This window comes from Zingiber officinale, chromosome 1A (assembly GCF_018446385.1).
Source record: "Zingiber officinale cultivar Zhangliang chromosome 1A, Zo_v1.1, whole genome shotgun sequence".
Classification (NCBI taxonomy): Eukaryota; Viridiplantae; Streptophyta; class Magnoliopsida; order Zingiberales; family Zingiberaceae; genus Zingiber; species Zingiber officinale.
The window spans coordinates 33762824-33781205 of NC_055987.1; the positions used below are offsets into that span (position 1 = coordinate 33762824).

Consider the following 18382-nt stretch of genomic DNA (forward strand, 5'->3'; position numbering starts at 1 on the left):
TCAAGATGGTGTCCCAGAAATGACATTAATCTTGCTGCAAATAGCAAACAATCGAGGTCGAGAAAGCGACTTTGTAAGTGCATTAGCCAATTGATCCTCAGCAAAAATATCAATAATTTGTAGTTCGGAGGCTTGCACCAGATCATGAACAAAGTGATAGTCAATAGCCAAAATGTTTCATCCGAGAGTGAAAAATAGGATTAGCTGAAAGATACGTGACACCCAAATTATCAATAAAAAACACAGCAGACGTGGTAACCGGAAGAAGCAGATCTGTCAAAAATGACTTAATCCATTGGATCTCAGTTGCTATAGAGGCAATGTCACGATATTTGGCCTCAATCGAAGAGCATGCAACCGTGCACTGTTTGGTAGATTTTCAGGAAACCAAATTAGCACCTAGAAAAATAATAAATGCACCCGTAGAACACCGATCATCTGGATCTCCTACCCAGTCTGCATCGGAGAAACCATGAAGAGTAAAAGGTGTATCCGCACGAAGACGAATCTACCAAGATCCCTAGTATCATTGAGATACCGAAGTAGACGCTTCACAGCACCCCAATGCGTCTCTAAAGGAGCATGCATAAACTATGAAAGCTTGTTGACCACAAAGGAAATATCAGGACGAGTCATACGAAGATGTTGTAATCCTCCAACCACTTGTCAGAACTTAGTCGTATCAAAAGATGAAGACTCATCATGCAAAGTAAGACGAGAGCTAACAACAATAGGAGTGAAGACCAGCTTGGAATCAAGCATGTTGTGTTTGGAGAGAAGATTAGTGACATACTTTTGCTAAGACAAGAGAAGACCATTTGAAGTTGGACGAACTTCAATACTACAGAAGAGGGAAAGAGCCCAAAGATCCTTAATCGCAAATTTTGCATGAAGTTTACATACTATGATCACTATGTGAAAATCGATAATAGACTTCGGATATTATCCGAAGTAATAGGTAGATAATTACCGAAGTAGACGCATGTGAAGTAAAAGGGTTAATTTTTTACTTCACCACACGTTTACTGAAGTCTATCACCGGTCCAAAACCGGTTCAAAATCGGACCGTTTTCGAAGTAAAAAAACTCTATTACTTCATCGAGACCAGTAAAATGACCAAAGTAGTTGATGGTTTATTACTTCATAGATTTCATTTTTGTCGGAGTAAAATAGGTATACAACTTCACAATTTTTGAATTCTGGTGCAGGAAATGTTTAATTTTACTTCTGCATAATTTGTCTTGGTTGAAGTATTTATTATTGTATTGCTTCATCGTAGTATAGAAGTAATAGAGTATATTTTACTACAACAAAAAATTCAATATAACGAAATAATTTATACAAACTACTTCATAAATTTGATCAGTAGTGAAGTAAATAGTTTCTTTAACTACACCACTATTTAAATTTAGTGAAGTCTTTTTGTTGTATTACTTCATCATTTATTTATAATATCAAAGTAATTGACCATATTTTACTGCAATAAAATTTTAATTGACAAAAATTTATATTATAATATTTTACTAAAACATAATATTTTTTACCACCAAAATTAAACAAATATATCACAAATATGTATCAAATACAATCCAAAAGTGTATTCATAAAAGACATGTTTAACCATAACCTAAAAACTTTTGTATCCATAAATCCCTAAATACATGTCTAAAATTTATATCATAGCCTACACTTAGGCACCCACATAAAAGTAGATGAATTCGTTCCATTCACTTCTGACTTCATCATACTGAGATTGATTGTAATACTGTTTATTTTTTGATGCTGCAAACTGAAACATTAACAAAAGTTTAAGGATCAATAAAAAATGACTCAATATTTTATAAAGAAAATATTTCATAAAGAAGAAATTCACCTTTCTCTCCAATTGTGGATCTTCATCCAAGACTATCTCTTTCATGTACTGCATCACACAATATCCATATTCAACACCACCATTTTGTTTAAAATTACCCTAATAAAATTAAAAATGTCATGCAAGAAGTCACAATCAAAATAATAAAAATTATTAATTGTTGTCTAAATACATGGTCACAATACATACTGTCAATTGTTTAACACCTGGTCCTTTTGAAATACCCCTTGATGCATTGTTTAATAGAGCATTATTTTTATAACCTATAATGAATTGAATGCATTCAAAATCAGTATAATCTACTACTTACTTGGTCACAATAGTTTGTCAAGCATAGTCTCGGTTCCTGTTACTCAAAGAGTCCAATAAATATATCATATTCTTATCTTCATTAATTATAGTCAAGATCCAGTAGTACCTCTACAAATGAAAATATAACATTGACTAACATGTAGGAAGAATTGATAAATAATTAAAATCTTACCCAGTGTTATATGGGATGAAGCAAATGTTATCTCCGTTCGATACTCTCAACTGAGCAGCAATATGTTGTGATAATTTACTGCCTTCTTTACCCACATCGCATGTAAGTATGTGACCAGGATCCACAAATGACACATACTCAGCTTTTTTTCCTTTCTTCAAGTATGTGTAAAGGTAACTGTAAAGTAATTACAAGGTAATGACAAAGTAATGAAAAATATATGATCTAAGAAACTAACTAATAGACGGATGTTATATATAAACATTATGTGAGGTTTCATCAATAAATTGAACAGGTCAAAATATTTGTTTGTTCCTATTTTGTTTTTTTTTTTTAAATGTGCTCCATACAAAGAATGAAGACAAACTTGCCTGAACCTGATGGTCGATATTAGATATATGTGCATTTCTTCTGATATTGACACTTGAAGGGGATGAACTTGGATACAACAAAAATTACCATGAAAATAGTGATGTTAACTTTTTGGGGAACTGCAAGAATAAGAAATTGTCAGAACATAATCGACAGTAAGAAATGAAAGATAATAACAAAGATGAAGTAGATAATCTTATGTTTCTCATACTTTGTCTATCCTTGATCCTTGACTATATCTATTCAACAAATGCTTAAATTCCCTTTAATATTAATATTTTTTTTCTCTAAATCATGATACCATAGTTGCCACCATAATGAATATTTATTATATTCAAATATGCTTGCCTGGTTCATTGCATTGTACCCGCAACAAGTTCACCACTCATTGATTTTTCTTTTCCCAAACGGTAATTTGTTGTATTCATGTGCAAAAAGAAATCTGCACGTAATCAAATCCTTCGTTCACATACAAGTATAAAGAACCTCCAATAAAGAATCTCACACACCCACGCCCTCCCACAAAGGATACCTGGCAACCCAGGGATGAATCATTGATTTCTTTCAAACTGATAAATTTTATTATCAGCCTTTTGTTTGTTGTGCATGCAAAAACCATAAGACAGTTCCTGAACAAAAGAACAGTTTCTTAATTCTATGTATGTGAACTTTTAGTGATAGTTTCATAAACTAATGTAATGGCAGGAAAATGAACTTAATTTAACAAACATAAATAGCTCATATATTTGAGAAAAAAATACAGAAACTAATGTAATGGCAGTAAAAGAAGCTTAATGTTCACACATGGTCCCATAAGTGAAAGTGGATCAACATTAGCAAATTCAAATTGAAAATTGTGATAACCTTAAGCTTTCAGATGCAAATAGATTGGTTCGGAAAACAAAACCAGCAAGAAGACCACTTATGACTGGTATAAATGACTTCCAGGTAGATAAACCATCCTTGCCTATGTGTTCACTGCTGGAAGACATAGCTGTTGGACTACTTCACCAACTGGATCAAGAAGGGAAATCAAGAAATCAACAAGGCATCCACCTAACAACCTAATTCCAGTGATAGTTCATTCCCATAGCCTCTTCCTCTCCGGTTGCTGATGACGATCAATGATTCTGGCGGAGAAAACTTCCAGCTACTAGTGATGTGGTGGCTGAAACCAGTAGATCATGAAACCAGAAATCCAGAATCAACCCTCTTAAAGATCAGATATCCAAAACAGAGGTTAGGGCCGAGTACTACCTCAAAGATCACTGCTAGGGAACCAAGTCGGAAAAGAAGAAGACTCGATCGCCGACCCTTGGAGTCCTGATAGCCCTTCCACTTCGGCGATCAGTGGTGGCTTCGGCTTGATCCAATGGCGACTGGTGTGGCGCAGCGAGACTACGCTGCTAGGGCACAGCTCGGAGGGGGTATTCCCAGAAGCCTCTCGTCGCGACTAGGGTTCAGATAAGGGGTCGGTGTGGAGAGGCTAGGCTCAGAGAGGCTGGAACAGCCCGATCCGGCGGTCGGCAGTGGCGCGCAGGGACAAGTCTAGGGCACAGCGTCACGAGAGAGAATGGGAGGTGAGGATCGGGAGGCAGAGGAGGGCGGCCGGCGATCGGATTTACACCGAATCAATCCAATGGCGTCGACGTTGGGGAGGAGACGAAAGGTGGAGGCTCGGCACCAAAAACCTCTCTCCTTGGCCGAAGATAACTTCGAGGGAGGACGAAGCTTGGCCAGCGGTAGAGGAGAGAAAAGGGAGAGGACAGTAGGGTTTAGGGAGAGTGACTTCGGCTGAGGCTCGGGAGAGAAGACGAGGAGAGGAGGAGAACCGTCTCATGCCGTTAGGGCACGGATCGGAAGAAGGAGGCTCGACGCGAGGAAATGGCGTCGGGAAGAAAGAAAAAAAAACAAATAGAAGGGAAAAAAAAAAGGTTAAGAGGGCATAGGGTTTGGTTCAAGCGTGGAAAAAATTAACCGGTTCAACAAGGAAAATTTTTTAAACCGGTTCAAAGTTATTACTTCAACACTTAGATATATTAGTTTGATATTATGACTTATTACTTCATCAAATTTATAGTACGAAGTAAAATGTTAGATAAAATTAGAAGTGAGAGCCGTATTTTTTAATTTATGAAGTCTAAAATAGTATTTACTACACCAAATTTATTATCGAAGTTGATTGTAATATATTACTTCACAAATACTAATTGCCGAAGTAAACAGTTGCGAAGTCTATTCCAAATTTTCACATAGTGGATGTCAACAGAAGAAGCATCACTTCCTGTAATGATTAGATCATCAACATATACAAGGAAATAGATAACTGTATCATTCTGAGAATAAACAAATAAGGAGGTGTTAGCTCGGGATGCGATGAAGCTAAGAGAGACCAAGAAAGCGCAAAGCTCCAAATACCAGGCGCGCAGAGCCTGCTTCAGGCCATAAAGCGCCTTATGCAAACGACACACATGTTCCGGAAACTCAGCACTGCGCATACCCGAAGATTGCGCCATATAAACCTCCTCTGCAAGATGGTCATTAAGAAACGCACTGTTTACATCAAGTTGGCGAAGATACCACCTTCGATTCACAGCTAAACTAAGAACAATGCGCATTGTTACTGGATTAATAACAAAGCTGAATGTATCATGAAAGTCAACATCAGGGCACTGATGAAAATCCTTGGCAATAAGGCGAGCCTTATACCGATCAATTGAGCCATCAGAATTACGCTTAATGCGAAACACCCACTTATTACCCACAAGATTTTGATCTGATGAAGGTGGGACAAGAGTCCAAGTTTGATTACGGAGAAGAGCATCATAGTCTTCATGCATGGCTTGTACCCAATTTGGATCTTTGAGTGCCTGTGTGAGAGAGGAGGGTTCATAAGGTTGTGGAAGACTAGTATGAAAAAGATACTTTGGATTGGGTTTGTAGATGACATTTTTGGATCGAGTTTACATGGGATGTTGGTTTAGAGAAGCAAGAGAGGGAGAAAGAGTCGATGGGCTAGAGGGTCGGTTGCCACCAGGCAACGTGGACGACCCAACAACAAGAGGTGATGATGGGGGAGATGATGGCGGCGATGATGATAGCAGTGAAGTGCGGACGGCTACAGTTAGTGGCAGGTTGCTGCATCGGTGCTGGAGAGTCCCACGAGAGAACTGGTGCAGTAGAGAGCTCAGAGTCAGTGTCTATTATTGTGGAATCTAAGGAGGTGATGGCAAATGGAAAAACATGCTCCATAAACTTAACATGACGAGATACAAAGACTCTTTTGAGAGATACATCATAGCACAGGAAGGTACTATGGGTGAGAGAATAGCCAAAGAAGACACAAGAGGTTGACTTGGGATCAAGCTTGTGGTGAGAGTAGGGGTGCAACCACGGAAAGCTTAGACACCCGAAAACTCAAAGCTTAGAAAGATTAGGAATGGCGGTGAACAATTTTTCAAAAGAGGAAATATGGGAGAGACCGACCTTAGGCATGCAGTTAATCAAATAGACTGCTACAGCAAAGGCATAAGGCCAGAAAGTGAGTGGAATATATGCTTTGTGCAAGAAAGTGAGACCAATTTTGACTATATGGTGATGATGACGTTCGAAGTATCCATTGTGTTCAGGAGTGTGTGGAGGAGTGGTAAGATGACTAATATCATGAGTAGTAAGAAAAGAGCAAAGGGCTAAGAATTCACCTCCATTATCAGTTAATACTGTTTTAATAGTCATCAAGAACCGATTTTCAACAAGAGTTTTGAATGCAATAAAGGTAGAGTATACATCTGATTTATTGCGTAAAGGATAAAGCCATATATATACTTTGTAAAATGATCAACAAAGATAATATAATATTTGAGCCTATCAAATGATGATATAGGAGATGTCCAAACATCAGAAAAGATAATATCCAAAGGAGCACGAGACGAAATACTAGATTTATGAAAGGATAATTTATTACTATTATTAATATTGAGCGAAGTGCATGAACTGTAATGCCCGAAAATTCTCAAAAGACTTTTATAAATATCCTACTATTTTTTCTGAAATTTTAGGATATTTTTATGGAATTTTTAGAGTAGTGGAAGTAGCAAAAATAAATAGAAACGTAAAATAGCTTAAGCGGGAATTGATCCCGAGACCTATAAGACTCTAAGTCTTATAGATAACTCTAGTAATCAAGTGAACCCAGTAGGGCCGTGCTGAAAGAAAAGGGAATCAATTATATTTATATTTAAGTTGGGTGAATTAACCACTTAATATAAATAGGAAAATTATTAAGTGAAGAATTGTTTTAACGCAACTTCCTCTCCCTCAAACCCTTACACACGCCGCCCCTCTCCTTTCTCTTCTTCTCTCGGCGCACCAAGCCAAAGGGGGCTAGGGTTCCGTCCCAAGGGCTATAGGAGCACTTTCCGGCGACAACTCCGGTACGAGGACGCTCCCCTCGGTGAGAAGAACACAAAGACGTAGGAGGATCGTCGAGAAGATCGTCTTTTCGGAAAACCTAACGATTGGATTGTAAGGAAATCTAGCGCAGGAGGTAAGAAACCCCTCACCTGCAGTATAAGTAGCTTTTCGTACGTTTTATGCATTAGTTTAGTCATTTACAGAATTTCAGCATATCGGGTGTAAATTAGCACACACCAAGTGTTTGCTTTAATGCTTAGCTCAGTAGAATGCCACCATAGGCATTTCAATAGTTAGATAAATGTAGTAGAAGCATTTTATAGCACATTTAGTCTTGCTACAACTTTTATGGGACTACGGTCCAATGGGTAGGCTCCCACAGTCGCCTCTAGGTTCAGATAACCTAGTAAGAGCAAGATAAGGTATATTAGCTACAAAACAGTATTTTACTTTTCAGTGGCACTGTACTGGACTTCAGTTGTCCTTGGGTTGGGCTCCCATAGTCGTCCCTAGGTTTAGATAACCTAGTAATTCTACTAAATTCGGGACTTGCAACCCCGAGTCTAGTTAGAGATGCGCGCACAACAAGTACAGTTGTCGGGCCCATCAGCAGCATGATTATGTATTTTCATCTATTTATGATAAATAGCTTTTAAAACTTCACAATATGGTTTATGAGAATACAGAGTAGTTTAGCATCAGCTAGCAGTAATGTAGCTTAGTTTTTATTTCGGTTTAGTTCTTATGGATCCACATGATGGTTTTATGCTTAGCTACGATTGTCATGTATTGTATGTGATTATACCATGTTTTAGAATCCATGTTTAGCAATGCTCAGCACATATTTCAAATAGCATGTTTTAAAAGCATGAATCGCATCGTATGCATGTTTTGTGAGGTAGATGGTTTCTTAATAAGCTCCCAAGCTTACAGATACTTTTTTTCCTTATACTGCAGATAAAGGTAAAGGAAAGATGGACTAGCGGAGGCTGGAGGTCAATGCTACAAAGATGTGTGTGGGCAGGAACTTGGAATGAAGACTCTTGGGAATTAGCAAATTTAAAGAATTAGAACCTTTGTTCTTTTTAATGTTTATGCACCTTTGGAATGTTTAAGAATTTTGAATTGTGAAACCATACTTATGTCATGCCTAGGACACTAGCTAGCTTATTGATGAGTAGTAGATCATGCATAATGTTAGTGTAGACCTATTACAATGTTCTCTAGGTATTTTAGGTTTATTATATTGAGTTGTGTATGATCGAGCTCTGAAATCATAGTTCTGCAGCGAAATCAGAAACTCCAATCGATCGACCGATCGATTGGAGGGACCTCAATCGATCGGTTGATCGATTGAGAGCTGATTTCCGCGAACAGTAAGCTTTTGGATCGACCAGCCGATCGATTGGACTAAGTTCAATCGATTAGCCGATCGATCGGAGCTATTGTCGCGAACAGTAAGCTCTGGAATCGATCACTGGATCGATCGGGGAATTAGCCTCGCGAACAGAGAGCTTTGGAATCGATCACTGGATCGATTGACAAGCCTGGATCGATCAGCCGATCGATCCAGACTGTACCCCGTGCACAGTAGCGAGCTGAATCGATCACTGGATCGATGAGGCCACTCCAATCGATCGACCGATCAATTGGGAGGCTTGATAACAGTTGGAAACCCCTCATTTCAGCCCTTGATCATATGTGAGTTCTAGATTACCTCCTTTAGCATAGGAGTAGTATTCAAGGTGTTGTATTGGCTCCTTTGTTTAAACATGAATTTCAGATCTAATAGAAAGTAGCAGAAGAAATTGTATTGGCTAGCAAAATTTTTAATCAACTCAGTTTTCCGCACCTTAAAATATAGCTTAGCACAGCAGAATGTAACCCCCGGCCTTACAGCCTAGCCAGTACAGAAGGTGGGGCGTTACATGAACAATTAGACAAAGTATTCACAAGAAACGAAAGACCCAAGGATAAAAAAAACGTTACAAAACATCTAATGACGGATGACTTAAATGACTACGCCATAAGGAAATAGATGACGAGACAGACAGAAAAGGCGGAAGGCAATGATAGCATAAACATAAATTTTGGCCAGTAATAAACACCATCTCTATGGATCCCAACGACCAGTGTCGCTCCCGTACAATGATCCAATACCTGAAAATAGGAATCAAAGAAAAAGAAATGTAACATGATTAGTAGCACAAAGTACTACGATAGAAATCAAATTTTTAGACATAGATGACACAAATAAAACATTGGAGAAAACTAAAGGGAAATATGGAATAGATAAAGAGAAAGAACAGTGTGTGTAATAGGTAGTATAGAACCATCACCAATGACGACGCTATCATTCCCAGAGTAAGGCTCATGCAACGAGAGAGTAGCAAGATCAGTGGTGACATGATGAGAGGAGCCAGAGTCAACAACCCATTCCCGAAAATCAAACGAAGGTGTATAATGAACGACAGTATGTGCAAACGACACACTATAAGTGGGATGCAGAGCACGCGGAGGAGCCGGCGGAAGCAGAACAAGTATCGAGGCAGTCATATGACCGCACTGGCGAGCAGAGTGACCTTTGACACCACAAATCTGACAATTCCCAAGATAACAATTGGGATTGGACACAGCTGGATGTGCAGGAGGATACGTAGATAACCCAGGAGTAGATATGCGTGGCTGATGGGATATAGGCGGAACCTGCTGGCAACCACCACGATAGTTTGAATACCGATTACGAGAATTCCCTGTTGGAGCCACAAGAGCAGTCATTGACATCGAAGATGGAGATGGTGTTGAGACTTTTAACTGGGCTTCATAGTTGAGGAGCTGCTCGAATAGCTCATCAAAGGTAATAGGGACGTCATGAACTTGCAGAGCATGTGAGATATTGTAGTAATATTGGCTAAGACCATTCAGGACACGAATAGAGAGCTCATCAAAGTTAACTTTGACATTCATAAACGCAAGAGCGTCAATATTTCTTTTGATGTCCTACATATAATCAGTGATAGACATGTTACCCTGTTGAGGGTTGACAAGATTTTGACGATGAGTCATAATCCTGCCACGTAAGGGAGCGACGTAGGTTATCTCCAGCGTCTACCATGCGTCTCTAGATGAAGTTGATGAAGAAATAAATTGCACAAGAGTAGGAGACATCGAACCTATAATAGCGTTGAGGAGAAGTTTATCCTGGCAGAGCCAGAGAATATGATCAGGATTCGTCTGAGGGAGTGTGACATCTGTAAGCGTTATCTGCGCAGGGGGGGACGTAAACCATCAACATAATCCAGTAAGTCATATCCAAATAGAAGAGACATGAATTGCAAGCACCAGGTAGAATAATTGGAGGTGGTGAGTTTCAACGATGCTTGAGCATCGACGTTGAGAACCACAAGAGAGGCAGGAGAATCAGGAGTATTTGTGAGAGATAGCCGGCGGGTGATGTCGTCGGGTGCAGCCATTATAGAAGGCGGCTGGAGCCGACGGTTGATGTCGTCGATGGCAGCCATTGTAGAAGGCGGTTGATAGGTATTGTGGAGAAAAAAAAGAAAGAAAAAGACGGAAAAAAAAATTGTTGTTAAGCTTAGAGCTCTGATACCATATTAACGATAGAATTCACACATATTATTAATGATAGCATATGATATATATATATATATATATATATACCATTACAAGTGAAAATAGGAAAATACATAAATTAGGAAAATAGTAAGTATTTCTTAATAATAATTATTTTCTAATAACTAGGAAATAAATAACTATTTTCTAATAATAATTATTTTCTAATAATAATTATTTTCTAATAACTAGGAAATAAATAACTATTTACTTATAATAATTATTTCCTAATAGAAAAGATTTTAATTGAAATTTTTTTGCTAAAAAGACAAAAAAGCTTCAAAATTTATGACTATACTTTTTTTCCCACCGTATTAATATTTATCTTGAATTTCAAGGGGTGCGACCGCACCCCCTAGCCTTATATAGCTACGCCCCTGCCTTCCCCTAGGATATAGTTTTTGATTGGGACGACGGTCGTAGACTGCTGGAGATGGGTTGGAGCGACGAGTGGAACACAAAAATAGGTGATATTGGGGACAAAGGATTCAATCTCTTGTAATTTTTTGTTTTTCTTTAATAGTAGATTTTAGGAATTATTTTTAAAAATTTTAAAAGTCTAAAAATAAAAATATTATAAAAGATAAAAAAATGATGAAAAATTAAAAAAAAATTTGATTAAAACAAATAAACTAAAGAAAAAAGTAAATAAAATTAAAACTTGTTATTTAAAAAAAAAAGGGATAAAAACATCATTTAAAAGGGGGAGAGAGAGAGAGAGAGAGAGAGAGAGAGAGAGAGAGAGAGAGGAGGTGGGAAAAGCAATTTAAGACATGCTTTTCTCACCCTTTTACATTTTTTCCTCTCGATTTCACTTCCCTTGAAATTTTGTTTTCCTCAATTTCATCTTAAAATATACTCATTCACACCAGTTTTCTTATCCAAAATATATAATTTAGGGTAAAAAAGTTACTTTATTAAATTTGGATATCCACTTTTCAATACATCATATATCAACTTTCCTATTTCTTTTCTTTCCTCTATAATATTTAAGAAATAGAATCCATTCTCTAAATTTAGAGAAGTACTGTTCATAAATGCATCATTTAGGGAATCGATAGGATAGCTGATGTAAAGATTTTTTAACTACCCTATCCAAAATTTAAGGTAAAATGTTTAAATATGGTATCTGACGTGGATGCTCATATATCCTTTTATCAGTTTTATTTTTTTATATCAGCTAGCATTAAAAACAATATTAAAAAAAATAAAAGATTATTTTTTTATCAGTTTTATTTTTTAAAATATTTTTTATTGTATATTTGTATTTTTTTAAAATAGTAGATTATATATATATATATATATGAAATTAATAAAAATAATATAAAATTTAAAATTTAAAATTAAATAAAAAAACTAAAATAATTAAATCTAAAAAAAAATTTAGGACCGATGCTAACGAGCAGTATCATTTTTTTTTTCTGCAATAAAACATCCTTCGGCCCTCAAATTAATTTTGATCCGGGTTTGATCAAAGCTTACTTTTATACTAACTTTCGTTACAATTATTCAAATTATAAAAATTTTAAGTTATTAAAATAGTTTAATCAAAATGATTTATAATAATTTTAAGTAAATAGTATTAGTTTTTTATTAAAGTTGTAGAAAATATTTTTTAAAAGAGTAAAATATTAAAAGTGTGCTTTTATTAAAATTTCTTTTTGTCAACATATAATTCCATATCATTTTTATTATTCAATGCTTTTATCTCAATGAATCTTATAACAATTTTAGGATGAAAAACCTGGAATATTAATAAAAATATGGAATGGTCATATCAACGACCCGATTCAGTCCCACGAATATGGAAGGAGATAAAAAAATTTGAAATATTATTAGTTGGATGCACGGTCACTTACATTTTTAAATTTATTTGATAGTCGATTTGTCCAATCCTAAGTACTTAAATTATCAAAATAATAATAATTTTGCATTGAAGTTACTATATGTAGGGATTAATGGATTATGATAGTTAGGGGTGTCAATTCGGGTGGATCGGATCGGGTTGGATCGGATTAAATTTTTTTTTTAAAACCCAACCCGAACCCGATCCGAACCCAAGTTCAACCCAAAACACCTCAACCCGAACCCGAACCTGACTAACCCGATCAACCCGAACCCAACCCATATAACCCGAAAATCCTATTCAAAACGATTTTTTTGAACTATTTTCCCTATAATTCATCACTTTTATCTCAATACTCCATCATTATCATATAAACATGATATTAATATACATAAAAATATCTAAATTTTTAAAATAAAACTTGATTTAACCCCAAAAAAACTCGCAAAATCCTATATTTAAGTCAACCCGGGTCAACCCGAACCCAACCCGACCCAACCCGAAACTTTTTTACTCTCCAACCCTCCAACCCGAACCCGACCCGAACCCAAAAATGCCCAACCCTAACTTGATTGTTTTCGGGTCGACTCGAGTTGGGTCATCGGGTCGGATCCATTTTTGACACCCCTAATGATAGTTAGGGGCTATAATATATATATAAAGGTAAATATTTATTTACCTCAAGTCAATATTAATTAATAATATATCATAACAACAATTAAATATTAAGTATTGCAATATATGATCCGTTCAACTCAAATGAACATCGATGAATATAATATTATAGTAATTATGAATCATAATATATAATAGATACAATATATGTACCATGAAATCTTATTAAATTCAAGTTAATACTAATTAGTAATTATGATTTATAATTGATAGAATATAGAGGAATGATTTGTTGCACATCTTATGTTACACAACTCATGAGGATCATTAGTTTAAATATTATACTCTAAATTCTAAATTCTAAACATTAAACCTTAAACTCTAACAAAAAATTACTCAAAAATGTACCGCATATCAAAATATATACACAAGTGTCAATAAATAACATGTAATAGTACTTACTATTCTTTGTAGACGCTTATAATATATGACAGCTAATTTAGTTTTTATCGAAATCAGCTATGCATATATTATAAGCATATCTAGGAAGAATAGCATATCAAAATATAAACACAAGTTTAAACTTGGCATGTAAAGTACTTCGCATAGTAAAGTTAAAATAACAATCAAAATCAAACTTATCCATTAAGATGATTAAACAGATAATTTATTGATAATCTCAAATTGTCAAAGATAATTTGAATTGATAATCTCAAATTGTCAAAGAAAGGATGAATTGCCAAGTAATAAGCAGATAATTTGAATTGATAATCTCAAACGGTCAAAGAAGAATGAAGAATTGATAATCTCAAAATCAAACTGTCACAAAAGGATGAACTGCCGAGGATGAATACTGAGCAAAAGTGAAAGACTAAGGAGATACTTGAGATCAAGTGATCTCAACGGCTAGCTTGCAAGAGCTTGGAAATATTATTTAATATTTTTTTTAAAAAAGAATACCCTTATAATTTTTGCCCAATATACTTTAATTATGCATTTCTTAAGCTTTAAGGAATTTCTCCAAATAGGAACCATAATTTGGTGTTTTTATGTAACGCGTCATATCCTGCATATACATAATTAAGCTAATTCATAATAGAATGAACCAAACAAGTGAAAATATGAGAAATATTGCCAGAAAAAAGACAGTTAAAACTCTGCCTCAACAGAAAATATTGGTTTGAGTAACTTTATGTAAATCCATCCAATGAGTTGACTATGAGAAGAATAATAACCGTCACAGGAACACTATGCGGTGCAAGAATTAACTGCCCATTATCATTGGGGAAGAATCATAGGAAATCCTTAATCTTTATGCGGGCACGTTTGATTCTGATTTTGATTGATGATCATAGTTGTCGACCACCGCAGCTACAGTTACGGCAGCTAATGATAACGCCTGAGCGTGCAACCTGCAAGTTTTAGGAACAAAACGGCAACAAGAAAAGATGACATAGAATTCCATGGTTAACAGTTCGCAAGTTACAGAAACAAATATAGATTCAGCCAAGTTTAGACTTGATGTAATCCAACATTTAGGGGTTAGTTAACTTAGACGGATAAATACCAGACTAATGTATGAAGTAAAAAACATAATCATCACCAATCACCAATTGTTGACCAATAAGGGTTAAGAAACTTGAAAGGTTTACTAAACCTTCTTGATACAAACTTCAAGATATATAGCATATGACCTAGAGCATAAGACTTCCAAATGTTTAGCACTTTGTCCCAAGCAGACTACTGCTTCTTTCTTGCAAATGGACACCAAATTAAGTATTTGACACACTTATCAGATATTTAGGACAAATTTGCAGTGTGTATAAGCAAAATGATGAAGGGTAAGGCAAGATTCTGGATTATCTAGAAACAAAGTTAACAGGGCTGGATGTTGTAGCCATGACCTATTCCAATTACTTAAAGAAAGTCATGCGTTGAGATGAGTAAGAAAAATGATAAGCCTGAAAGTAGGGAGGCAGAAGTTTGAAGGATAATTCTCTGACAAAATCATGTAGGAATATATAGCAAAATTGCCTTTTCCCCTCTGCTTCAATTGGTTGGTAATTTATATAAAACTGTTGGCTTGAATTCTAATAAGTATCAAGTTATAAGTTAAGAGTCCCATCCAGAGCTGCAACCTCTATCTATTTTGAACTGGACTATTTCAAGGTAAGTTTTCCATATATTTCATAAATTGTCTCATTATCTTCTTAGATACTTTCCTCCATGAGGTACTTTTCCATCTTTAGAATAATACATCCTGAGGATGAAATTGTAGATTACATTTTTCTTTGCATGTGAACACAAAGAAGTAGTAGTCGAAGACAGTAGTAAATTGAAGCATTTTGACTTTTACACCACTTGAACATGTGACTGATATTTATCACATATTCTGGTGTCTGGACCTATAATTGGCATCAATGACTAAAATTTAGATGAAAAGAACCAAACTCATGATCTAGCTTGGCTTAAGGAAAACAATGCATATAATTTTATTGGCTTCAAAATTAACACTTCAGAATCCGTTCTACAACCTAAAATATCTTACCGAAACTCTCACAACTATATATACTCAAGGTATTTTCATCACTCCAGAAATATGATTTTACAGAAAACTTTTTAAGAAAAGCCTCGTAAGCACATTTCTCTTTACACTAATCTTCGACTTATTTTACAAAATTTTATTATTCAAGAAAGAGAGAAAATGTTTGTTGGTGCAATATCTCCTAAGTCAGGTTGACCAGGTTGACTAAGCTTGAGTTGGCTCAAGCTTGAGTCTTGATGTTTGACTTTCGATGTTTGACAATATAGAGAGATTGCAGATGCGATTGTCCGATTGGGAAGATTGTTGGAGCAATTCTCCTCTAGTCAAGGTTTGACCAATCTGATGTAAAGAAGAGTCAACTAGATCAAAGGGTTGACCGGATACTTGACTGAGAAAGTCATAACTGGAGGTTAGGCAAGGAGAAATCCTGGTAAGTCAAGCCAGGTGAAAGACCTAGTGAGTGAAGCTAGGCAAGGAGAAATCCTGGTAAGTCAAGCCAGGTGAAAGACCTAGTGAGTGAAGCTAGGCAGTTGGAAAATCCTGGTGAGTGAAGCTAGGCAGTTGGAAAATCCTAGTGAGTGAAGTCAGATGAAAAACCTAGTAAGTGAAGCTAGGTGAAAGTCCTAGTAAGTGAAGCTAGGCATATGAAAAGTCCTAGTGAGTGAAACTAGACAGATAGAAAAATCTGGTGAGTGAAGTCGGGCACGTGGAGATCCAGGTGAGTCAAGGTTGACCGGACACCTGGTGTTGGAAAGCCCAAGTAGGTCAAAGGATTGACCGGAAACTTGGCACGAGGAAATTCAGATAGGTCAAGGGTGACCGGACATCTGGTGAAAGTCTAAGTGAGTCAAAAGATTAACCGGACATCTTCACCAGCAGGTCAAAATTGACCGGATGCTAGGCATGAGGAATTCCAACATGTCACGGTTGACTGGATGTTGAATTTGGGGATCTTAAACTTGGTTTAAACAAGTCAAAGGGAAGCCAATCGATCAACATTGAGAGCCTGAATCACGGGCACAGAAGCCTTCCTAATCGATCGGTCGATCGATTGGGGAGCTGGAAATCACGCAAGTCGCGATAAAGGCTGAATCGATCAGCTGATCGATTCAGGCCTTTTCCAACAGAGCACAGAGTCGCTCTGAATCGATCATTCGATCGATTCAAGTCTCCCCAATCGATTGATCAATCGATTGGGATGTGACCATTGCGAAGGAAGCATCAAGTTTAAAGTCGTCTTCCTCGCAGCGCCTCAATATCTCTCTATGCTCTCCTCTCTCACGATTCTCACATGTTCTCGCCAGTTCTTGAAGCTTATTGGAAAAAAATGTTGCTGCACTTCCAAGGTCAAGAGACGTTCCACACAAGCAAGAAAAAAAGCAAGCTAGGGTTTCTTCATTGTAAATCTTGTAAGATTTGATATTGTATTAGCTTGTATTTATTTCTTCTTGTATATCTTTGTGTGTGAGTTTATACGAGGCTTCTCCGCCTCCGGTAGTTACTGAGAAAGAGTTATTTCATAGTAGATGAGTGAATGAGGGTTGGATCCTTGGATTAGTCACTTCTTCTTGAGGTGGATACCAAGTAAATTCCCTGTGTTAGCATTGTGAGAGTTGCTTGAGTGTTTTCCGCTGCAACAACATCATCAAAGCAAGCAACTGAAGTGCGACGAGCTATTCAAACCACCCCGATTCTTTAACAAGAATCAAAACCAAAAAGGTAAACATTATTTCTTTTCGGCAATTAAACCATAGACATTATTTAATGTTTTTCCAACTAAAAAATCCTAATTCTCAAAAAGTAAACCCTTGAAACAATCGATTACAATCAGAAGCCGCAATTCCTAGATACAACTCTTTGCGAATAAATAAATTTCAGAATATATAAGCCGAGGGAAGAAGAAGAAGAAGAGATCAGAGATAACAAACCTCGCGTGGATGAGCTTAACGCTGGTTTTCATGTTAGGGCGAGACCAGTTGTAGGCGATGGAGCCCGCGATCCCGCTGAGCCAAAGGCAACCTTTTCGCCACAAACAAAACACGATATAAAAAATCATGTCAGATCCAAACCAATCAGATCCCCCTCGCACACACAATCGACAGAAAGAAGGGGAGAGAAGTACCGACTGCTCGAAGCTTGTGCTCCACCACCCATTTCCTCAAAGATTCGAACGAGTTCGGACCTTCCGCCATCCTCCTCGGACGATCGCTCCTCCGCTCTGTCTTGGTCTCTTTCGCTTTTCGTCGAAGAGAGTTGGAAACGGCACGCAGGGGGGTGGCGGAGAAAAGTTGGCAATTTAAAGATGGAAAGGGGGGATGCCCCTTGACAACTTCCACCGTAGCTTTTTGTTCAAGCTAGGGTTGGTCCCTCAGTTTTTTCGAATGCCCAAATAAGAAGTTTTAAAACATGGGCCCTTTAAAACCTTCCTAATTGTCAAATTAGAACGCGCTTAATTTTTGGAAATACTTTAAAACTTTTTTTTAAAAAAAAAAAATTGAGCTTGAATCAGTACAAAATTCAACAAATAAAAATGGAAAGCAAATGTGTATTTAATTACATAAAAAAAGTATTTTTTTAACATTTGGAAAATAAATAAATAAA

General features: G+C 36.6%; 1 protein-coding gene across 1 annotated transcript; it reads right to left on the reverse strand.

Annotated features, from left to right (window-relative positions):
• Window positions 1-14350: 14350 nt before the first annotated feature.
• Window positions 14351-18122, reverse strand: LOC122023182. Its single transcript, XM_042581268.1, has 3 exons — window positions 17904-18122; window positions 17710-17800; window positions 14351-14648 (listed from the first exon to the last, which is right to left on the reverse strand). The coding sequence occupies exons 1-3, from the start codon at window positions 17971-17973 to the stop codon at window positions 14549-14551; spliced, it is 261 nt and encodes an 86-aa protein (XP_042437202.1). The 5' UTR covers window positions 17974-18122; the 3' UTR covers window positions 14351-14548.
• Window positions 18123-18382: the final 260 nt, after the last annotated feature.